Raw genomic sequence first — 25,676 nt, forward strand, 5'->3', positions numbered from 1 at the left:
GTTTCATTAAGATTTGTATACCATATTTTTAACCTCATCCTTTGCCAATTTTGGGAAATAGCGCTCTGTTTCTTCCCAATTTTGAAAAAAAAAATGCACTTAATTTTCTCAAAATAGAAAGGCACAGGCACCTGCCCGAAAACATGTCCAAAAAAATCTGCCTTTCATTTAGAATGTCCACCTCATAAGCTATTATTTTCTGTTGAATGAAGTAGTTTAATTAGAGTTTTGTTGTTGACATCCATTGGATCACATTGAATGATAGAAGTTTCAGCTTATTCACTGCACTTTCTGCAATTAATGTCATGAAGTTAAATAATGATTCTTTAGGGATGAGGGTGACCAAAAAATTGCATTTTGTTATCAAGTCTTGAGATCACAGTCATGGGCAGGCACAACTAGAAAACAGTATCTGTTAGTATAAAAAATTCTTATTTTTAAGTTATCCATAGCAGTTAAGGGTACTTGCACACAAATCCACATGCACTTTGGTAGTCTCCAGTATTAGTCTATAACTGCAGTATTCCTTGTGCTGTTTAGTAATTTCTTAAGGTCATGGCTGTGGTGTGATTAACTCACAAAGGCCATGACTGCCATGTATATACCTTCTTATGAAGTTATGATCACTGACACTCAATTTCTGACAGTTTTTCCTAGTGCAGACTGGCTAAAAAATGTTGAAGACCTTTAAAGCACCCATTAAACAAAAAGGTAGCCTAGCTTCAGATTGGTAACAATACTTAAGTCAAATGATGAAAGTTTTAGCAGTTTTTAAGAAATGGTAGGAGAGGACACAATCAGATATTATATCATACCTTGTTGGCCCTGTTGTGGTGGCTTCAGCTATATCTTTAATTAGCAGTTTACATATTACTTGTAAAATCCAAGCAATATGCTACTAAAATCAGTAAATAATAGACACAAATTGAAATCACCAAGCAGTAAGTTAACAGAGTAGGATTTGTATAGGGCCATGCTATGTCAGTAAAGTAAGACGATTTACTGTTCTAGGGAAGGTATTATGAATGTGTGCACTATTTAATTTCAGGTTCAATCCTTCTGGAGTCGAAAATTCAGCCTGATACAGCTTATCAAAAACAACAGGTATGTAAGACTTTAAATTTATAAACCGTAGACAGATAAAATTCTGCAAGTTGTGCAGCTCACAGAATTGGAAAGACGTGTTGCAAGAAAAATTTGAGATGCCAACAGGGGCAAAGGGGAGAGTGTGGGGTTTCCACTCCGGCTCAAGGGGTATGGGGTCTCCCTTAGAACGTTTCTAGTTTTAATAACTCATTTGGTATTTCTGGTGTATTTCAAAATGGAAATTTATACAAAAACACAATCATTTTAAAAATTTTGTTGTCTCTCCATTTTAAGCATTTGCCACACCAGGTCCTCTCATATTCACCAGTCCTAGTTCTACATTTTATATGTAACTGCAGGTGGATAACTGCGCCTGTGCATATGTATTCTCAAAAAATAAGAGCTGTTGCAAGTTCAGACATATATTTGCATTCTGGCGCTATCATTCCAACATAAAAATATATTTGCATAGGTTAATCAGTCTATAAATGACCACAAATTTCCAAAAATCAGGCTCGTGAAAATATGTGACAAACAAAAGAATGGTAATCAAAGATAGAGCTATCTATAAAATAACAATTTCTAACTTTTTTTTTATTAAAGTTAATTTTTATGCCCCCGAAGGGAGGCATATTAGTTTTCAACTGTCCGTCCGTTCGTTCGTTCGTCACAACGTTAACTTTTTGCATGAAGGCACTTTACTGGCAAACCACTGCACTCAGGACCTTCAAACTTCACATGCTGATAGTACTTATTGAGTACACGGCCCCTACTGACTTTGGGGTCACCAGGTCATAGGTCATGGTCACCAGGTCAAAGGTCAAGGCGTTGCGGGGGCACTTGTCACCATTAGTGACAGCTCTTTTTGCCAATGATTTCTGCTTTCATATTGGCATTGTTTCAATTGAAATTTTCAAAATCAATCCACAGCCATTAGTTCAAAATTTTTGTAAATAAATCATTGTGAATGACCCATTAATCTGTCATGATCTGTCAAAAAGACTGTTATTTCCAGGCATGGGTACAATCTATTGGCACCTGTGGATTTTCAACATTGTTTTCATGATTTCGCACATAAAAACATGTATAAATCATTATACATGTTTAAAACATGCTGCGAATAAACTGATATATATCTCAAATTTTATACTTCGCATTGTCTTTTTAGATTCAGTCCATGAAAATTCTTTGACAATAACTATTGAAACTCATCTTCCAATATCTTGTGTGAATATTCCCGTGTACATACATATCATCGTATATAAAGGGGGAGCTAATTAATTGTATTGGCAAATTAAGTCACACATTCTTCATCTAAAGCTGTCATTGGAATGCTATTTTAACTGACTTCAAAGATCCAGTGGCATGTGACAGCAGTTGAATACACTGTCAGACTAATTGGCATGTTTATTTGGTTGCTTTTATGATATGTCGCTTTGGCATTTAAGAGATGTCGGGAATAGTAAGGGATGCCGAATATACAGCTCAAAACTTGAAGGCTTGATGCATCCAACATGCAATTACAGCCTGGCGAGAACCCAGACTAGGGTGATTTTTAGCTCTCATGGCGAGGTTTTAAAATCATCAGCAGTTACTTACAGACACAGTGGTTTGAAATTTAAGTAAATGGCTGAGTCATTTTAGTGTTTGTGACATCATTTTACGACTTGAAAATTCCCAATTTTCTCAGGTACAATGTACTTTTCCCCAAAGTAAGCAGAAAAAGGCACCTGCCCTCCGCTGGAAATTGTTGAAATTAAAATTATGTTTATCTGATAAAAAACACAGTCACACTGAAACATTTATGCTGTGAAATTTAGGTGAGTTAAGCAGGGCTATCATGGCCCTCTTCTTGAAACATTGAAGCCTGTGAATCACCTTTTAATGTTATTCTTGAACAGGAAACTTTGATAGTATGGTCTGAAGGAGAGAATTACGACTTGGCCCTAAGCTTCCAGGAGAAAGCTGGCTGTGACGAAATCTGGGAGAAGATCTGTAATGTAAGTTGTTAAATTAGAATTTGGTTATAATGTCATCACCACAGTATCACAGAATATCATCTATTAAGCTTAATCTTTTCATAGAATATCACCTTCTAAGCTTTTTCAACTTTATCTGTGTTGATATTTTACTCTTTATTTCGAATTTTCGGACACTTGTCCTTTTTCAAGAATATGGAAATCAGCGTTTTTCAACTTTAGACTGTTTCATAAACTATCATATGTATACCATGTGACAGTTTATAGAATAGCACCTTCTTAGCTTTGTAAACTTTGTGACTGTTTCATAAAAGAAAGTATGTCGTAAGCAATGGAAACTCGAAATGCTTCACAGAATGGCAGCTGATAAGCTGTGTCAAGTCTTTTACTGTCTCATAAAAAATCCCCTCCTTGCAGGGTTTGCATAGGCCTTGAAAAGTCCTTGAATTCGATGGTAGTCCTTGAAAATGACAGAAACCCTAAAAACCCTGGAAAAGTACTTGAATTTTGGAAAAAAATTGCTTGAATTTCACCTTAGACTCCTTGAATAGATTCTGTCAGTAACTTTGAAGAAAGAATAAGGTTTAAAATAAATCTGAGAAAATGGTAATAAATTCTTGAAATTGCTGTATTGGGTCACTTATTGATTTCCCCATTTGCTTTGATAGTGGCCTATGGCCGCATTTTATCGAGATTTACACAGTGTGCTGTCTCTACTGTATCACCGTTTGTATATTTCCGTTTGCTTTTTTAACTGAAGCACGGTGATCGTGATAGTGAACGGTAACTTGCAAATTTAAGTAAACTTGCGAGTGATTTAGGTGAATAAAATGAGTAAAGAAATAAATGTGTTTATTCTAATAAGTGGGAGACAAAGGACGAATATAAACAGTGGCTGAAGCCATTTAAAACTGACAGAACAAAATGTATTTGTATGTCTTGTGACAAAATTGTGGACATACCATCAGTGGGAGAGAGTGCACTTAAAAGCCACATGAGAAGTGTTTAACATCAGCAAAATAGTGCATCACATTAATCTTACAATCCGGTATGTCATTCTCAGTATCCAAATTTTCATCAGCAACAGCTTCAGGGTTTTTTTTTTAAATACCAGTATTTAAAAAAAACCTGAAGCTGTTGTTGATGAGAATAACAATGACTCACTTGTAATGTTAATTTACCAGCACCACCAAATATGAAACACAGCAGTGTTACCACTTATATGACCAAAAATAGTGATGAACACAATAAAACTTACTTAAAAGTTGTTCTGATGGTTGTTGTTTTGAAAAAATAGTCCTTGAAAAATTGCAAAAAGTCCTTGAAAGTACTTGAATTTTGTCTTGGATGTTCTGTATGCACCATGTCTTAGCTTTGATGTTATAGGATAGCACCTGTCTTGCAGACTCAGCACTGTACAGTAATGTTAACTTACAGATCAGTTCCTTTTAAGTTTTGTCAACAATATTGTTTCATAAGCTTTGTCAACTGTTTTATTTAATAAAATAACACCTTTTACACTTTGTCAAATTTGTTGTTTAATACTACAGTAAAGACTAAGCTAGTTTTATGTAATAGCTTGTTAGTAACTGGAAAAATGACTTCAAACCAACTTTATTTGCTTCTTATCGTACTTTAGCATTAATTTCTTGTTTTTACTTGTTATTAATGAAAGACAGTTCCTCATTAATGTTTCAGGTACAAGGGAAGGATCCATCTGTCGACATTACACAAGATATTATAGAAGAATCTGAAGATGAGAGGTTTGAAGAGATGCCAGAAGTGGCCCACCCAATAGATTTACCAGTGTGTGAACTTAGTAAGCTGGCTGAGATCTCTGAATTGTTTGGAAGTGTGCTAACATCACCAATTCGTAGAGAAAAACTAGCTCTTGTAATTGAACAGGATGGTTATATTAAAAAGTTACTGGACTTGTTTCACATGTGTGAGGACTTGGAAAATATAGAAGGCCTTCATCATTTATATGACGTCTTCAAAAGCGTGTTCTTGTTAAACAAAAATGCTTTGTTTGAAATTCTTTTTCAAGAGGACACGATATATGACGTTGTGGGGGTGTTGGAATATGACCCGTCACAACCTCAACCAGCCAAACATAGAGAATATCTACAAAAAACTGCCAAATTCAAGGAAGTTATTCCATTTACAAACAAAGAACTTGTATCTAAGATACATCAGACTTACAGAGTTCAATATATACAGGATGTGATACTTCCTACTCCATCTGTGTTTGAAGAAAACATGTTGTCAACCTTGACCTCGTTCATTTTCTTCAACAAGGTGGAAATAGTGAGCATGGTGCAGGTATGTACAATTCTAGTTTTTCCTGTTGTATTAAAAATTTTGTGTTTAATAATATTTTTGAAAGGTTCAGCTATTTGATGAACAGAGACAAATTGTAAATTGAAAACAGTTACATGAAGGGAAGTTATATAATATATATTGTGTTTCATGATATTTATAGGAGGATGAAAAGTTCTTGCTCCAGTTGTTTGCTAGTATCACAAGCGAGAAAAAGGACGATGAGTCTCGTAGAGATCTCGTCTTCTTCCTCAAAGAATTCTGCACATTCTCACAGAATCTTCAACCTCCAAACAGGGATAACTTCTTCAAGGTTTGTTATCAGTTGCTGGTTTAGAAAAAATTGAAATACTGAAGTAAAATCAAATGACAAAACCCCATAGAAATTCATCTTGTGTTTCATCAGAAGCCTGTACTTTAATGCAAATGTAATTTAGGAAAGAAGCATTCTGGATTCCTTTAGATCCTATAGTTCAGTTTCTGTCTTACTATTTTTGAAATACTGCCACTTATATTTCCAGTCTGAAGTGACACACTTTGTGAAAGTTTGTTTTTTCTTTATTTCAGACACTATCAGGGTTAGGCATTTTGCCAGCAATAGAATTCATTCTTGGTTTAGACGACATTAAGATGAAGTCCGCCGCTATTGACATTTTCTCATACATTGTAGAGTTTAGTCCGTCCATGGTCAGAGAGTTCATCCTCAAAGAGGGTCAAAATCAGGAAGATGTAAGAACTCCCATTTCATATACTTTTTGTTGGTCTTTTTGATTGGAAATTGGAATGATAGATAGGATCAGAAAATAAGACAAATAAACTGTACACTTACATGGGGAGTAATGTTTTGATTTTATTTCTAATCGAAAAGAATGGATGGTATAAGTTAGTCTTATAAAACACATACATGTCCTGGTTGTACGAAAAAATAGTGTATCAAAAATTTTGTCTTTCACCACTGATCCATGTTGAGACATTGGCAGTTAGTTGTGAAGAACAGAACAGTACTGATATAGGTTGCAGGAACACTGGTTTGATTTCTGGTAAGGTACTGCCTGTTGTTACATTACTGAATTCAGGGGTCACACTGGGAATTTTTTTCTCTGAGCCACTGCTTTTTCCGGAGATAAAGTTATGAGGCCAACAACGGCGAAGCGCATAGCATTGATGTTCTTGTAGGACTACATTATATGTACCAAAGTACTCATACTACTCAAGAAATTAATGTAGTTATTACATATTACATATTTCTTAGTAACCCTTTACAAAGCTATTTAGAAAATCAATTTGTGTTAATTTCTAAAATTATTATTTTTATAAACATCTCCATTTAATAAAAAAATTCTGAAAATCACATTTAAAAAAAATTGTTTAAAAAAACAGTCTTATTTTGCACATTGCCTATAAGTGGGTGGGGTTCGATGCCTTCGCATGTTTTATTCTCAAAAATTACTTCAAAATAAGAGCTCCTTTTGCAACAGTTGTCATATTTTTCTTAAATGTAGACCTTTTCTTGGCTTTTTATTAAGGCTGCACTAAAAAATCTCGTCAGAAATGACAGAAATATCTGAAAATCAAGGTCGCGAAAACGGGTGACAAATTCGGAAAACGTAAGTTGGAATTAAATATTTGATAAAATACCTATGTTTTATTGCTTTTCTATCATCATAGCTATTCAATACTTACAATTTCTGCTTGTCTAAAGCATTTTTATTGGTTTTTGCCCAAACTAACCCTCGGCAATCATAGAAAATTTGTCTAACGGCCGACTGCTCATAAAATCGTATCAAGTGCACAAATTGATGATTATAATTATCAAAGAAGTATAATCTAATTATCGCCAATTAACTGCCTGATCAAATAAAAATTTTGCAAATTGGCTCCCTCCCTTTCAATAACGGATGTTGTGTCTACACAGATTATCGATTTTTCACACCTTTTGGTTCGTAAAACTGGCAATATTTGTAGTTTTGCAGACAGACATAGCTTCGGGCCATTTTCGCCAATTTGAAAATTTCGGAGCCACATTTAATTTTTTGTCGCAAATGGCTCAAGTGGCGATCGACAGCGTGACCCCTGGAATTACAGTTGGAAAAACTGCTTAACCTGCTTTTCCCAGCACAGTTTTGATGATTGCGGTGTTGCGAATTCAATCAGTGGGTGAAACATAGGTGTTCCATGATGATTTGATAAATGAAAATGTGTCTTAAGTCATTCTTCCTCCACCTCTGATACATCAGGAGAAGTTGGCATTTAATTGCTGAGAACTGGTCAGTACTGCAGTACTGGTACAGAATGCAGGAATATTGGTTAGGTTAACTGCCTGCTGTTATTTATATCTGAAATACTGTTGAAAGTGGCTCTAAACCAAAGAAAACACCCCTCCTCCCTTCTCCCTCCCCACCCCCCCCCCCCCAAAAAAAAAAAAAAAAAAAAAGAAAAAAAAAGGAGTTTAAAAGTTTTGGTTCTTGGGTAGGTTGCTGTTTCAAGAGAATATGTACTTAACTTTAAAAAATTGAAAGTGCTGATTAGAAAACATAAATGTTGTTGTGTGTTTCAGGATGACCTGCTTATCAACCTAGTCATTGAACAAATGATAAATGATCCAGATACAGGTATTACTATATGTTTTCATCTAAACTTATTGCTTTAGTAAGAAAATGGATGTATAGAATATACAACTTGGGTTAGAAATTAATAAAACAATAATCTTCTGTCATCCTGAAATTTGTTCTTGTACAAATTATTTTTTTTACCTTTCATAAAAATGTCAAAAAGTTGATTGGCTGTATTAAGTAGGTATTGCACAGATATTATGTATCAGTAATGACCGTATATGAAAGAGAAATCTGTTGAAGTGTTTATGGCTGTATTATATGATTAGTGTGTTTCTTCTTTGTATGCAGAGTTAGGAGGTGCTGTACAGTTGATGGGTATAATCAGGTTGTTAATAGATCCAGAAAACATGCTGGCAACTACTATGGTAAGAATTAAATTGGACTCGCTCTGAAGGAAAAATATAGCACTTCAGTTAAAATCTGGATGGCCCAGTTAGCTCAAATGGGAAGAGCACAGCGCTTTAAACTGAGAGGTTTTTAGGTTGATGCCCAGTAGAGACTCATGTTATTGATGACTATGTGATATTAGATGATTTGTGTGAAGTCATTCATCATCCACCTTTAATTCATATAGGGTAGTATTTACGTTAGGAGGACAGATCAGTGTGGTTACAGAATCCAAACTGAACAAAGGAAAAGGGTTAAAATGTGCTAAGACAGCGGATGTAATTGAGCCGTGCCATGGGAAAACCAACATAGTGGCTTTGCGACCAGCATGGATCCAGACCAGCCTGCGCATCCGCGCAGTCTGGTCAGGATCCATGCTGTTCGCTTTTAAAGCCTATTGGAATTGGAGAAACTATTAGCGAACAGCATGGATCCTGACCAGACTGGGCGGATGCGCAGGCTGGTCTGGATCCATGCTGGTCGCATACCCACTATATTGGTTTTCTCATGGCACGGCTCAATTATGGTGTTAAAGCATAATCAATTTTAGTTAGATATTTTGCATTTCGATTGACACTTTAACTATTTTGAATTAGGCGCCATATTACCACATCGTAAAAGCCAAATTGCAATGGAAACGGATTAGAACAACTGGTAGGATATGCATACTGCTTCTTCCATTTGCAAAATTTGAAATATGTAATATTGTTTATACTTTTTATTCTGTTTGCAGAAAACTGAGAAGACTGAATTTTTAAGTTTTTTCTACAAACATAGCATGCATGTATTGACGGCTCCACTGTTTGCTGTTACAGCAGAGGAGAAACCCAGCAAAGGTATTTATTGTACAGTTTGAGACTTGTGTTTACATTAGTGTTTGTATTTCACTTTTCTGACCAGTACAAACGAATGCTGGTATATTACATTTCAAGTGAATTAATGTCATGTGAGTTGATATGTTTTTGCTGGTCTGTTTTGACGCTGGTCTGTTTTGACAAATCAGATGTATATGTTCCTGGGGTATGTAAGTTATTATACTGATTGAATTGCGGGTAGCACATCTGGGGGTTGTTTGTTTGTGCCTAGTGGCTAACCTCAACCATATGGGTCTTTATGGGAGGAAATTGGTAGTTTCTTACGGAGGGTAGGGGTCTAGTACTAGTGAGAATCATAGGAGCGATGGTTAGGTAAATTGCCTGCTTGTATATAACTGGATAGATTGTTGAAAAAAATGGGCGTTTAACTCTTAACAAAGCCAAAGTAAATTACATGCGTTGACTACATTTCAGTCGTAAACAGGGTTTGGAGGTTTGTACCCTCTTTGTAGAAGAATTTTTAGAATGATAACAAGGTAACCAGTTAAATTGAAGGTTCTGCTAAAATGATCTAAACACTCCTTGACTTTGCTGAGAGAATAAATAAATGACCCGCTATCATGTTGCTTCTATTTAAATGTGTTGAAAACTGATTTATCGTGGAATATTCAGCAAAATGAAACAGACACAATTTTGATTACCGAAGTAACCTACCTAACTAGGAAAGCTTAAAGTAATAAACACGCTATTTTTCTGAGCATGCTAATATTTTGCTTTGTACTTGGTAAATGTTTTTGTAAGAACATTTTTCATACAGTTTAGCATGATAGAGAAGATTGCTATATACTGAATTTACACAACTGTCTACAGATCCAGTACCTCTCTAATATGCCATGAAATGAATTAAGCACCCTTTAATTAGTACCAGTCTGTTTGTCAAGATTTTACACATCATTTATTTGCTTATATTTTCAGATGATTTTCAGACAGCGCAGTTGTTGAGTTTGATTCTAGAGTTGTTGTCATTCTGTGTTGAACATCACACATATCATATAAAGAACTACATTATCAGTAAAGATCTTCTACGCAGAGTTCTTGTGCTACTCAGGTCAAATCATGCATTTCTTCTGCTTTGTAAGTATATGTTGTTTATGTACTTGTTAAACCAATTTTTCACAGTTGGAATTTAAAAAACTTTTTCATATATTTTCAGTTTGAAATAAATTTATCATTATAAGTAACACTGAGAATTAACTTAGTTAAAAAATGGAGTGAATAGTGTTGTTAAATGTTAAAACACACAAAATTCTTTTCTCATCGTCTGTACATGGTAAGACATTATGTAAATGAAATTGACAAGCGGGTGTAGGGTTTTAGATTACTAGCCAGGAGTTATGTTAAATTAAATTGTTTGACATTTTGTGACTTTACTTGTATTAAAGTGAAACAGCTGCCATTTTGTTAGCTCACCTGAGCACAAAGTGCTTTGGGTGAGCTATTGTGATCGCTCACTGTCTGGTGTTTTACTAACAGTCTTCAATTCTCTCTACAGACTCACTATTTCTCCAAATTTTGCCTGAGGCAAAAATGATTCCCCAAAATGACTTCTCTTAAGTTCTAAGCTGAGCTTGAGCCCAGGAGAGGAAATTGCAAAGAGATCAAGTTTGTTTATGAATTACTGGGACCCAAAACCATTGCGTGTTTTGAAGTTTTGAAACTTGCTGTGAAAGAAAAGAACAAAATGGCAGTCTGCCGTTTCATTGAAACATCCTAATGTAGAAATGTTGTTGTGAATATTTGTACTATTTTACATGCATTGTTTTGTTTCTTCAGGTGCCTTAAGGTTCATGAGAAAGATCATTGGTATGAAAGAAGACTTTTACAACCGTTATATCATCAAAGGCAACTTGTTCAAACCTGTAGTGGAAGCATTTAAAACTAATGGCAATAAATACAATCTTCTCAACTCTGCCATGATCGAACTGTTTGAATTCATTAGATTAGTAAGTATGCTTGTGATAGTTTTCTAATAAAAGACTGCCACTGGTGGGGGGGTGGGGGTGGGTTACAGCCATGTTTCATGTACCGGTAATGACACAAGTACTGGTTTTGATGAGGCAGACTAAATGGTATTCTAGATTAGTGTTGATGCTTTTTCCACAATTGAACCTGATGTAAAATAAAATTGTAATAAAAATATGATAGAAAAATAGAGATATGTGCTTTCAACTGTCAAGATTTTATCAAGTTTCTTTATCTAGGTTAAGTTCAAAATTCATTTTCACAAAGACTGCAAATTTTGGTAAAAAATTGTCTGCGACATGTATTTACCTTGATTAAATCATACGAGAAAAAAGTGATAATTCCTTCTGATTGTGAAAAGTATAGTATTTTAGTACAAATCATTATAATATGAATGTGTACATTCTTTATAATGACTTAACTTCCTTTCTTTAGATCCTTATGAATGGTAGTACAATTTAAAAATTCCTTTCTTTATATCCTTATGAATAGCAAAATTGCTGGAAAAATACAGTTTTAAAGATAACTGAACATAGTTTTCCTTGTTTACCTCAATATACTATGCTTTGAAATGATGTCATTTATGTATTGTTTTTATGTAACAGGGAAGGAAATGTGTAACACATTGTTTATTTTTGTAGGAGGACATTAAAAACTTGTGTAGCCATATAGTAGAAAATCATATAAAAGATCTGGAACACGTTGACTATGTCAACACGTTTGAGTCTCTCAAAACCCATTACGAGCAACTTCAGGACAAATTAAAAGATAAGACGGGCTTTGAGGGGTATGTCATGTATGTAGATCGTTTCTTCATTTTCCATTTTTTTTGTTCATTTCATGAAATCATTACATTTATTACATTTTCTATTTGTATTGACTTTAAGTTTTATTTTGACATTCTGTTGGATAGTAAAATAGTCTTTGCAGTTACTGTTTCTAATGAGACTGATAATTGTGCATCATAAGTCATTGTATTTCACTGTAAGTAGCAGCCATACCTTACATCTTAAAGTTTCTTAAGTAGTAAATATCTCTTGGAAAACTTTTCAGTACTTTTTTTTTTTTTCAATATCGCCAAAAATAAAAATGACCATTGCATTTCCCCTATTTTTAGCAAATAATAAGAACTTTATAATTACCATCTTCATGCTGGGTTATTGGCACCTATATTTTAATGACTTAATAATCAGATAAAAAAAAAAAGTCTTATCTTGCCTATTTTGTAGATTTTAAAAAACATTGAAACTAAAAGTATGAAAGATCCTTAAAGTCATATAAAGTGATAAATTCATCATTAAAAACACTGTATCATTTTTATGCCCCTGAAGGAGGCATATTAGTTTTCAACTGTCTGTCGTTCGTTAGTTTGTTCGTCACAACGTTAACTTTTTGCATGAAGGCACTTTACTCGCGAACCACTGCACCCAGGACCTTCAGACTTCATATGCTGATAGTACTTATTGAGTACAAGACCCCTACTGACTTTGGGGTCACCAGGTCAAAGGTCAAGGTCACCAGGTCAAAGGTCAAGGCACTGCGGGGGCATTTGTCACCATTAGTGACAGCTCTTGTTATTTCTTGGACATTTATAGAACCAATATATATATGTGGTTTAGGAAAGAATACATCCAGATAATTAATTAGTACTGTTCCATTCTCAGTTATTCTTATGTAACATTTGAAATATTTAAGTGATGCCTTTGAAGATGTCAGTTTCGTCATAGTCTTCTTAAATTTTGGAGACATTTATTGTTAGATTAAAGTGCAAATCAAACGTGAACGTCTGTGGTCATCAGTTTCTTGAGGCAAATGGCTTTTTAGCTCACCTGTCACAAAGTGACAAGGTGAGCTTTTGTGATCGCGCAGTGTCCGTCGTCCGTCCGTGCGTGCGTCCGTAAACTTTTTGCTTGTGACCACTCTAGAGGTCACATTTTTCATGGGATCTTTATGAAAATTGGTCAGAATGTTCATCTTGATGATATCTAGGTCAAGTTCGAAACTGGGTCACGTGCGGTCAAAAACTAGGTCAGTAGGTCTAAAAATAGAAAAACCTTGTGACCACTCTAGAGGTCACATTTTTCATGGGATCTTCATGAAAGTTGGTCAGAAAGTTCATCTTGATGATATCTAGGTCAAGTTCGAAACTGGGTCACGTGCGGTCAAAAAGTAGGTCAGTAGGTCTAAAAATAGAAAAACCTTGTGGCCACTCTAGAGGTCACATTTTTCATGGGATCTTTATGAAAGTTGGTCAGAATGTTTATCTTGATGATATCTAGGTCAAGTTCGAAACTGGGTCACGTGCCTTCAAAAACTAGGTCAGTAGGTCTAAAAATAGAAAAACCTTGTGACCTCTCTAGAGGCCATATATTTCATGACATCTTCATGAAAATTGGTCAGAACGTTCACCTTGATGATATCTAGGTCAAGTTCGAAAATGGGTCACGTGCCGTCAAAAACTAGGTCAGTAGGTCAAATAATAGAAAAACCATGTGACCACTCTAGAGGCCATATTTTTCATGGGATCTGTATGAAAGTTAATCTGAATGTTCATCTTGATGATATCTAGATCAAGTTCGAAAGTGGGTCACGTGCCGTCAAAAACTAGGTCAGTAGGTCAGATAATAGAAAAACCTTGTGACCTCTCTAAAGGCCATATTTTTCATTGGATCTGTATGAAAATTGGTCTGAATGTTCATCTTGATAATATCTAGGTCAAGTTCGAAACAGGGTCATGTGCGGCCAAAAACTAGGTCAGTAGGTCTAGAAATAGAAAAACCTTGTGACCTCTCTAGAGGCCATACTTATAAATGGATCTCCATAAAAATTGGTCAGAATGTTCACCTTGATGTTATCTAGTTCAAGTTTGAAACTGGGTCACGTGCCATAAAAAACTAGGTCAGAAGGTCAAATAATAATAAAACCTTGTGACCTCTCTAGAGGCCATACTTTTCATGGGATCTGTATGAAAGTTGGTCTGAATGTTCATCTTGATGATATCTAGCAAGTCAAGTTTGAAACTGAATCAACTGCGGTCAAAATCTAGGTCAGTAGGTCTAAAATTATTAAAATCTTTTGACCTCTCTAGAGGCCATATTTTTCAATGGATCATCATGAAAATTGATCTGAATGTTCACCTTGATGATATCTAGGTCAGTTTCGAAACTGGGTCATGTGCGGTCAAAAACTAGGCCAGTAGGTATAAAAATAGAAAAACCTTGTGACCTCTCTAGAGGCCATATTTTTCATGAGATCTTCATGAAAATTAGTGAGAATGTTCACCTTGATGATATCTAGGTAAAGTTCAAAACAGGGTCACGTACCTTCGAAAACTAGGTCAATAGGTGAAATAATAGAAAAACCTAGAGACCATATTTTTCAATGGATCTTCATGAAAATTGGTCAGAATTATTATCTTGATAATATCTAGGTCAAGCTCAAAACTGGGTCACATGAGCTCAAAAACTAGGTCACTATGTCAAATAATAGAAAAAACGATGTCATACTCAAAACTGGGTCATGTGGGAAGAGGTGAGCGATTCAGGACCATCATGGTCCTCTTGTATAATTTTAATTCCAGTAAAGATTGAAACAGTTGAATAATTAAGAAATGTTAGAATTGTATGGTTTTAACCCATACACACTTTAGATAATGTCTGTTTTACTTGGATGATTACTGACTGCTAGCAAAGATGCCACAAGACTTTAACATTCTGTAAACAGTTTTTAAAGGATGATATAGATGTATAGGACAGAATAAATCCAGATATGGTTATAAGTATGATATATGTTACAGTAACACTGCACTGTCATTACGAAATAATCGTTTTCGACGAGACCAACGAGCGCTAGAGGAAGAGGAAGAAATGTGGTTTGATCAGGAAGATGATGTGGATGATGGGGAGAATATAGTGCCAATGTCAGATATGCTCAAGAGTAAACTCGACGATTTTGATCAAATTGATAAATTCATAGGGAACAGAAGAGGTAAATACAGAAAAGTTTCTTAGTTTTCTAAATAACATGATATTGGATTTTGGGAGGTTTCTTGTATTTCATTTATAAAACTTCAGTTTTAATGGATCACTGACCAGTCACAAGAGGAAGATCCCTATCTTTTGTGGGGGTCGGTGGCTAAAAGGTTGAGGTCGCATGCACCTTTCTTCAGGTAATTGTTTGGTTTCCTGGTATAACAGCCATGGCTTTCAAACTTTACAAACTGGTCAAATAACACTTGAGAAAGATCTGTATTGATTTAGAGATCAATGGTCATGGTCACAGTGGTTGGAGACTGATGATTTTATTACTCTTTATGTCATAAAGCATTACAGCTACTCCTTTGAAGCGTTACACATCAAAGGGTAGGATTTAGCATCGGGTTAAAGGTAGTGGTGTATATTTTTAAGGGCAGCATGGTTGCATTTAAAAAGGGTAATGTGAATCCCCGCATCACTATAGAAATTAATCTGGTGACTTCAGTGTAGATTGTTAAGGGAATTGATACAGTTTCCAGCCATTGCTATGGTCAGGCTTCTTCATGAAAACCTCAAAATTAAGGGTGAGTGGTATGTTGTTTGCACATTGAATGTTGGTCAGTAGATCATTGGTTTCTAGTCAGTAACTAGAAAATGTGGTCAGTAGGTGATTCATGTTGTTTTGGGTCAGTAAGTCAAAGGTTAAGGTCACAGTGACAGTGAGATTGAAAATGGAGTCCACTTAAAAACTAAATGTCTTGACCTACAGTCTTTACACTTTGTAGGATGGTTGCATATGGTCGGTAGATGTCCCCTGTTTTGTTTGCGGTCATTTTGTCAAAAGGTCAAGTTTACAGAAGAGTTGACAACTTCAATGGTAGACCAAAGGTCAAAGTGACTGAACTCATGATTGAAAACAGTTCCTAACCAATGAGATTTAAAACAGTTCCTCAACAATTTTCAGGCCCACAATAGTCAAACTTTGTAGGATGGTTCACTGTGGTCAGTAGATAAACCCTGTTATTGGAGGCTATTTGGTCAAAGGTCAAGGTTGCAGTATACAAAATTGCATATTAATTTGTGTCTGGTAGGCCATCAAAGGGAGTATATGGGTTTTACAAACAGATGTTGTTAAATATATTTTAATGTATAGAAAATGGTATAGAAAATGGATATGTTATTGTTACCTTTCACTTTCAGAAAAGGTCCAAAACGAAATGAAAGATACACCAACTAGGATAATCAACAAGTCCACTTCTCCAATCAACATTACATTAAAATCAAGCCCTCTTACCAGCCCAGTGACGTCTCCAGAGCGGCCAAACAGTCCGAACAGTCCAGGTTCACCAGGTCGTACAGTGACTGCATGTCCTACACCAGCAGGTTCACCTGCTACACCAGTACGGGAAGAAAAAGTTAATAATTCACTGCAGGGGAAACGGGTAAATTACTTTGTTGTGTACTTTATTTAAGAGAAGAATTATGTAGGGCTCGAATTAAGAACTGGCAAAATGCTAGCGGAAAATGAAAAAAGGTCACAGAGGTTAATGATTTACCTTTCTTTTCTTGTTCACTTTGTAACTTTTGTATTGTTGTTTACGTACACAAATAACTTAGCATTAATATTCACCATGATTATACATGGTTATACAATGCATCAGTTGCAAGACTAAGACCTCTAAATTAGTGGTCTGCAAGGATCAGAACTTAGATGTTTGGCTTTTAGCATTGTGTAGTGGTCATCTGCCAAATTTGTTCAAATCATGCACTTAAGGTCAAAATTGGTCCTGCCCTGGGCTTCACTTGTTTTGCATAGACTTTCATAGAAAAAACTTTAAAAGATCTCCTTTCCTAAAACTTTTATTGCTGGAGCTTAGATATTTGGCTTGAAACATTGTGTAGTGGGTCCTCTACCAAGTTTGTTCAAATCATGCCCCCTGGGGACAGGTTGGTCCCACCCATGAGGTAATTTGTATTTTCTAAAACCTTGCGGCCTTAAGCTTGGATATTTCATTATAGCATTGTGTAGAGGTCCCCATTTGAGTCAGTTGAGTGATATAGGCCATCATGGCCCTCTTTTTTTTCCTTGTCAGTTCTATAACTTGCATACATAGAATAATATTCAGAAAACTTAGTACTAGCTTTCACAATAACAATACTAGGAATTCTTGATTATATTTAGGTGAAAATATGTAAGGTCATAGTTCTTTTCCAGTCTATAACGTCAGAATACATGTGCTTTTGTCAAAATTCCATTATTTACAGGATTTGCACTTCAATGTCGTAGCATCGCATAGCTTGGGTATCCTTGTAGTATTGAAGACTTTCTTAGTCTCTTCACTTCCTAATCAGTATTTATTTATTTACAGCCTGGGTTAATAGGTCTTGTAGATTATCCGGAAGATGATTCTGATGAAGAGGAGGAAGATTCTACCGATGCGGCTCTCGGACCCTCGCCAAAACGACAGCGTTTAGCAACTTAATGATACAAAACCTATAGATAAACTAACAGCAGGGACTCCAGTAGATAGCCCACCTACAAAATTGTGCTGGCCAAGACTTTGTTGTATAATTATTTATATTTTTGTTGTGTGGTGCCAGTGAAGTGCTTGATACAGATTTCTCAGCATCAGAAAATTCTCTCTTTTGAGAAACAGACATGTTCAAGCAGGGTGGATGAGAGGGGCTGGCCCAAGTCTCCCACACCATCAGAAATGTTTGTGATAACATTGCAAAGGTGTCTCCAAGGAGACGACTCGTATATCAAAAGGCTGCCCTTGCACAAGGCCAGACATGGGACAGCCAAGAGAATCACGTTTGTGACGTTTTAATTTTAGATGAAGTGAAAAGTCGTATTATGGCAATAGATAATTCCCATTTAGGAATACTTACAGATTTTAGGGATTTATATCTCTGCGTTTGTTATGTTTTTGGAAATTGTCATGAATTGTATTATTATGTACAAAAAAGTAGTTTTTTGGAAAACTCGAAAATTTGTGTAAAAATAAGACCAATAATGTTTTTGTGACTGTGATACAACTTTTTATTTTCTGAACGATAATAACTTACCTCTGTTTATTGATTTGTAAACATTTGTAAAATAAGGATAATGCATAGTTACCCAAATATATTTCGTTTTGATAGGGGTGTTCAGGGTTTTTTCTTTAAATGCAGGATAACAAACCAGATATAAAGTATGATATTGACGTACGAATCTCTAGTTGATCAAATGACTTATCGTTACTTTTTGGGCTTATAAAGATAATTAAGCAGTTTATTGATACAAAGAAACATGGATGTTATAGTTAAAACATGATCAGGTATGGTAACTAAAGACATAAATGTGCCATTCTGTGTTATTTGAATGTGTTTGTAATAAGTACTGGTTTTACTAGGTAAATTGTTTTCTAATTTTTTGTCAGAAAAATGTTTAGTATGATTTATTTATATTGAAGTTACTGATAAGCAAGTTCAGAACAGAAGATCTCAGTGTCTCATTTTTCGTCATGCATCAGACATTTTATAATTTTCTGGTAAAAAAAATTCATTTACCATGTAGAAATATGAAGAATTCGTGAAGTGCATGTCTGTTGTTTGTTTTGTGAGCATTCTAGATTTCACCCATGAGTTAAAAATGAAGTCAGTTCATGATGTATAATCATGTAGTTGTTAACTCGTACATCTTTTAAATTGCCATTGTGTTTACCTTTGTTGAAAAGTTTTACAAGTCAGTAAAACCACATTTTCATGTTTAGTACTCCACCATTAAGTTAATTTTCTCATGAATGCACATGGATTCTATGAAAAGAATATGCACTGTTCATTGTCTTGCTTTACAAGATGAAATATTTTCCAGGCAGGGGTAATAATAACAGATACTGTACATTTAAATATTTGAATTAATATATTCATTTACAACAGAAAAGAATATAAATTTCTGTGTCTTTAAGACTGCTCAGCAGGTTGTATGTTCTTTTTTTTTTCATCTAAGTACAAAATATTGCTTTCCTTTAAGTTAATTTATTGTTAAAATAAGTCTTTTCACTATTATTACAGATGAGCATTTTCATCCTTGAGCATTTCTTAGTTAAGTAATCTTGCTATATATACTTATGTTTTAATAACAGAGTTCATTGCTATGCCGTCTGTGAGGTAGTACTTGTATAGAGTAAAACAGTTAAATAAGGACTAACATACTTTTCAAAATGTTTCAATATTTGTTTTTTTGGCAGTTTAACTTTACATTTTAGATTTGATCACTTAAGAGCACTCTAGATGAATTGAGAGCTCCATTATGCCTAGAAAATTAAACTGCTATGTAGAGTTTCACAAATTACTAATTGACAAACCAGCATATACTGATTGTCGTGCGATATTTAGTTGATGCTTGACTGCCAGGTGAGCTGAGAACAATTATAGGCTAGTATGTTATTGCCAGCATAGTATAATGCAGATCTCGAGATAATTGGTCAGTAAAAGCCATGATAATATGTATTGCCAAATGTAAAGGTACTGTGTAGATCATGTGAAGTGATTGTATAGGACACTAGGGTCATATATTCGTAAACATTCAGTCTGAAATTTTAGATGTTGACTATAAATTGCTGTACTTAACTTTCTATTTTCTCTAGTTTGTTTAAATGCCTTATACAGTCCAAATTTGTTCCCATGGAATAAACGAATACATCTGTGAGTTAACCGATGGTCTGGCCCTGTTGAAACGTAGATATTTTCATTATGTTACATAGTTGTTCTACCTCGATTAGCTTAAAAATATATGTGAAATATATACCAGTGGTTGTAAGTTTGACAGAAAATTGTAATGAGATTAGATATCCAAGATGGATCTAGTTACTGTTTGCGTTTTTTTTTACCCTTTGTGTTTGAACAAAGATGGACTGTATATTATTATTAATGAACCTTTAAATGAGTATATCCAAATATTTGGAAATATTCATTTAAATTTCAAACTTGGGCAAATAGAATACTTAGCATTTTAATGTTGAAATCTAAAATTCAGACTGGGAATATGTGCGAGGTAGGGCTCTGTTTGCCTTATTTATTACGTGGTGTTAAATTGGGTCATAATATGACAGTAGATAAATAAGGAAGTTACTTTATTCTGATCACCAAAGACATTAAGTGCTATTACAGCTTCCAATTCAGTTTTCATTCCATTATATATAATTGCATATGTGTTTTATGTGTTTCCTGTAGTGTGGGAGGGATGGGTATACAATCGTTCAGCTGGAGTTTAGTTTTCTTATTTCTTAACACTGCTTACTGTTGTTTTCTTTGTATCTCTTGAGGCTAAATGAGTTACTGTATTGATAAAAAAAATACCACCTCTAATGATAATTGCAGCCAGTATTTCAGAAGCAATCTATGTTTTGAATCTGTCTCATTAAGCAGCACTTGGAATATAGTATTTCCAGGACAGAGAATTCCTTAAGTCTGAAAATAGATTTTCAAGGATAAAGGTCTATTTTAAGGGTTGCAGGTAGTGTTAGATGGATTATTGATGGACAAGTTTTCATTGTTGAACTCCTAAGTGATTTGTATATTTTATATCCAACACTGTTGCAAACTTATGGTTAAAGTTATAGCATCCTTTTATATTCTATCGAAGTAGAAAACTTGTAATAGTGTAAATGACTCGTGCATAAAGAACGGGTGCTTATTATGTGTCTCGATGCTTAATATTATTTGGTTTTTAGTTGGTTCAACATGAAGCTTGTTTTCAGAATAAGAAAATATGCTAGGAGTTGACTATTGTTATGAATAATGACGGGAAACTGTTTAACAAAGGATGTCCTTTAAACTTGGAAATCTATCTTTAAGTTGCATATGTGTTTGTGTTATTTATTTAATCAGGATATATATTGAAATAATTTATGCCACACAATAGAGAAATAATTAGTGAATTGCACTATAGCAGTATGTTTTGTGTGTGAACTGGAAATGAGTTTTTCATGCATCATCATATCATCTTATCATTGTAAATTTTTCATTCATAAAATTATCATGTAAGAAAATTTTAACTCTTGTATATTTGATGAATTCATTATTTTTGAAAAAAAAAATAAAGATTAAGTGATATTATTTGTATATGGTTGAAACCTACATTGGACGTTACTCATTTCTCTTCCTGTAATAGCTAAGAATGGCTAGTTACTGCACGCAGAATTCCTTCTCTGTTTGTTATTAACTCACCTGAGCCAAAGGCTCATGGTGAGCTTTTGTGACCGCTCAATGTCTGTCCGTGTGTCCGTCAACATTTTCTAAAAAAATCTTCTTGAAAACCATTGGGCAGAAGGCAGAATTACACCAAACTTTAAAGGAATGATCCTTTGGTGGCCCCCTTATTGTTCAAAGAATTGAATTCCATGCAGAACTCTGGTGAAATTTTTTTTAAATCTTTTTGTCCAAAACCGCAAGGCGTAGAGCCTTCATATTTGGCATGTGACATTATCTAATGGTCCTCTATGAAGATTGTTCAAATTGTGCCCCTGGGATGAAAAGAGGCCCCACCCCGGGGGATTACGAGTTTTACATAGACTTAAATAGGAAAAAACTTTAAAAATTTTCTTGTCTAAAACCACTGGACCTAGGCCTTTGATATTTGGTATGTAGCATTGCCTTATGGCCTTCTACCAAAATTTTTGAAATTATAACCCTGGGGTGAAAAGGGGCCCTGCCCCAGGGGGCCTCAAGTTTTACATAGACTTAAATAGGAATTTTTTTTAAAAATCTTCTTGCCTGAAACTGCAAGGCTTAGGCTTTTGATATTTGGTGTGTTGCATTGCCTTGTGGTCCTTTACCAAAATTGTTCAAATTATGCCCCTGGGATGAAAAGAGGCCCTGCCCTGGAGGTCCCAAATTTAACATAGACTTATATAGGGGGGAAAAATTTCTTGTCTGAAAGTTCAAAGCCTAGGCCTTTGATTTTTGGTATGTAGCATTGCCTAGTGGATCTTTAACAAGATTGTTCAAATTATGCCCCTGGGGTGAAAAGAGGCCCTGCCCTGGGGTCACTTGTTATATGAGTTATATAGGAATAAATAGTTCAGAAATTATCAGATAATATTTCCTAGACTGTTTAATTATAATTACCTGATGAACCCAAGTGATTAGGGGTCACTTGACTGTGACCTTGACCTACTGACCTACTTTCTTGTTTTAAGATACAGCCTTGAAATTTGGATTACATGTACAGTTTTGCAAACTGATCTTAATACTGACTTTCAAAGACCATGAATATGACCTACTGACCTACTTTCTAATATTTTAGTATCAGTTTACCATTTTAAACATGTGGCTCATATTACTCAGGTGAGTTATTCAGGGTCATCATGACCCTCTTGTTTTTCAAGCTGACTTTTATCATTATTAGAATGCTGGTAGAATTATCAGCAAGTGCAGTGTCATCTTTAGTGGCTGTCACATTAAAATTAGCTGTTATTTTTCCATATGCGTTAAGATGCCATAAAGATGATTACATCTTCTTCACCAACAGTGTCGTTTTGATGCTTCAACAATTTTCAGATAGTCTAGCTTGCCAGAATTGCTGCTAAGTACAGGAACTGTTTGTGAAATAAGTTAATTTAGAGTGTCCAGAGCTTTGCATCAGCCAGTGACTGTCTGCTATCAGTGGTTTACTTTTCAGGCAGAAGGTATATATTTTTCTGTATCAGTCCACATGCAATGTTAAAACAATACTGTTTGCTCAGAACCTCTATGCCTCAAAGAATAATTCATGCTTTCCGTCATGTTCAGTCATAGTGGAGTACATTTGACTGTTTATTTTGTATGTATAGGGCAAGATAAATGTCTGGAAGTGTTAACACTTGTGTTGTACAATTGATATACTTCGGTCAAAAGTGGGCTGGTCCCACTTTATTTCAGACACACTTTCAACTTGAATGTCTTTTTTGTATCTAGCCAGTTCCAACATAACAGACAGGAACATTTCTGAATTTGTAGTTAAGCCTTGAAGATCTCTGAGAATGCAGCATTTTTGTTTATCAGCATTTTGGCAATTTCCATGTGGTTGAAGCATTTAAGAAAAACAGTGTTGGGTGTTGTAGTCAACATATTCATGTTAGTTTGGAGTAAAAGTCACTTCCATACCTTGTGAGTATTTGTGACAGAAATTTTAGTCTTTCTTCGAAATGATATGAATATTGATGCATGCTGGATATGGAGTTTTGTACCGGGCAGTTTTTATCTTGTTTATAAATTGTAATGTGACAAAATTGGCTTTATTTGAATAAAGTGGAAAATTTTTAACTATATCAGCATGCATTGGACAAAAATATGAACAGAAGTTTTATACCAAATGTGCCACTCTCTTTGCTGGTGGTAAAGATTTGCTATTTTAATACATGTACGTGATTTACCAAAGTTTAACACTGAAGCGTAATGTAGCATCAGAGTTACTTGTGTATTCAGAATGAATGTTTGCCATCCTTTCTACATTTGCATAAGTTTGATGATTCTTTCAGTGCAAAAGATATAAGTGTAGTTGAATGCAGAGATCGGTGTATCATTTTTACTTTACCTGAGTAGTAGGTCCTGTTAATTTGTCAAATCAAATTTTATACTTTCTCTATTGTATATAGAAGTCGGTCAGCTCTATTCTATTTTGTTGTCAAACATAGGGCTGATTGACTATAGGACATACAACTTTATCATGTACAAATAATCATTAACAAATCTAAATTAAAAATATGAAATGTGAAACTTGTTTGTTCTTTTTTGTGTGTGTACCTTGTAGAGCAAATATGGTAAAAATTTTGTATTGTGCTGGTTAAGTTCTGTGCGAGCCTCATTATCACAAAATATTTTCAGGTTTAGTGGAGTTTGATAATGAAACTTTGTCATTTATATCTGTTAAAATTGCATGTTTAAAAAAAGTTTTTAAATGACTATACAGTATTGATGGTCAGTCAAGCTTTGATATCAAAATGTCATTCTCAACTCTGCTGAAACTGAAAAAGATTTTTTGAACTTGGAGTGATAGGACTTGGAATAGATGATTCCTATTGATTTTAGGGTCACTTGAGCAAAGGTCAAGGTCGCATGGCATGAACATGGAAAACTCATTCTGATCAATAACCTGAGAACCACTTGGCTCAGAATGTTGAAACTTAATAGGATGATTGGGCATGCAGAGTAGATGACCCCTATTGATTTTATGGTCACTCAATCAAAGGTCAAGTCACAGGGGCCAGAATATGGAAAACTTGTTTCCAATCCATAACTTGAGAACCACTAGGCCAAACCAAGAAGACAATATGTGCACCTTTTGATACTGAAGATTCCTATGAATTTCAATAAATTCCAACCGTTGGTTGTAGATGTTTGCTTGTTCTGGGTTTAACGCCGTTTTTCAACAGTATTTCAGTCATGTAACGGCGGGCTGTTAACCTAACCAGTGTTCCTGGATTCTGTACCAGTACAAACCTGTTCTCCGCAAGTAACTGCCAACTTCCCCATATGAATCAGAGGTGGAGGACTAATGATTTCAGACAGTGTTGTTTATCAAATAGTCCCAGAGAACATACGCCCCGCCCGAGGATCGAACTCGCGACCCCGCGATCCGTAGACCAACGCTCTTACCTACTGAGTGGTTGTAGAGGAATAGTCTTGACAAGAATTGTACTATAGTATGCTATTGATGAATAAACTAGGTGAAAAATCATCAGACCTGAACACGAAGACAATTTAAACTTCTCCTCTTGATAGTGAAGCTTCCTATGAAGTATGGCTATTTAATAATTCCAATAGGTGGTTGCTGAGAAATACTTTGGACAAGAATTGTACTTAGTATATTTCTGTTGAATAATTAAAGGGTAATAAATTATCCGACTGGAACACAAAGATAATATGCGCATCTCCTCTTGATAGTGAAGCTTCCTATGAAGTTTTGCTGATTTCAAACCACTGAGAATAATTGTACTATAGTATAGTATACTACTACTGTTGAATAATCAAAGGGCAATAACTCTGTGAAAAATCATCTGACTGGAACATAAATAAAATTTGCACATCTTCTTTTAATAGTGAAGCTTCTTGAGAAGAAAGGCTAAATTCCAACCAGTGATTGCCGATAAATACTCGGAAAAGAATTGTATAACGTGTACTACTGTTGGATAATCAAAGGGCAATAACTTGTTTGAAAATCATTCCACTGGAACATTAAGACAATATGCGCATCTCCTCTTGATAGTAAAGCTTCCTATGAAGTTTCGCTAAATTCCAACCAGTGATTGCTGAGAAATACTCCAGACAAGAATAACAATCAGTAATTGGAGTATACCTTGGTGAGTTGACATGAAATTGCATATGGTTTGTAAATGAATTCTGCTATATTAGGGGTCAGTAAGGGTAAGGGTCAGCCATAAGGTCGCTGAAAATATTTGCAGATTATAATATTTAGAACGGTTTAAACAAGAGCTGTACATAAGACAGTGCGCT

General features: G+C 35.0%; 1 protein-coding gene across 3 annotated transcripts in view; it reads left to right on the forward strand.

Moving 5' to 3' along the window:
- LOC123527803 (serine/threonine-protein phosphatase 4 regulatory subunit 3A-like) overlaps positions 1-23,939 on the forward strand; it is a 29,878-nt gene extending 5,939 nt beyond the window's left edge. For 2 of the 3 annotated variants that reach the window (XM_045307493.2, XM_045307486.2), the window contains exons 3-16: positions 1,049-1,104; positions 2,988-3,086; positions 4,764-5,387; positions 5,548-5,697; positions 5,952-6,113; positions 7,942-7,996; positions 8,288-8,364; positions 9,120-9,222; positions 10,177-10,335; positions 11,035-11,204; positions 11,865-12,019; positions 15,020-15,210; positions 16,398-16,639; positions 17,567-23,939. In XM_045307493.2, coding sequence (XP_045163428.1) covers positions 1,049-1,104; positions 2,988-3,086; positions 4,764-5,387; positions 5,548-5,697; positions 5,952-6,113; positions 7,942-7,996; positions 8,288-8,364; positions 9,120-9,222; positions 10,177-10,335; positions 11,035-11,204; positions 11,865-12,019; positions 15,020-15,210; positions 16,398-16,639; positions 17,567-17,680 — 2,357 coding nt within the window. In that variant the 3' untranslated portion in view covers positions 17,681-23,939. The remainder of the gene's footprint in view (positions 1-1,048; positions 1,105-2,987; positions 3,087-4,763; positions 5,388-5,547; positions 5,698-5,951; positions 6,114-7,941; positions 7,997-8,287; positions 8,365-9,119; positions 9,223-10,176; positions 10,336-11,034; positions 11,205-11,864; positions 12,020-15,019; positions 15,211-16,397; positions 16,640-17,566) is intronic. The other variant, XM_045307501.2, reaches the window with a different exon arrangement.
- Positions 23,940-25,676: the final 1,737 nt, after the last annotated feature.

This window comes from Mercenaria mercenaria, chromosome 1 (assembly GCF_021730395.1).
Source record: "Mercenaria mercenaria strain notata chromosome 1, MADL_Memer_1, whole genome shotgun sequence".
Classification (NCBI taxonomy): Eukaryota; Metazoa; Mollusca; class Bivalvia; order Venerida; family Veneridae; genus Mercenaria; species Mercenaria mercenaria.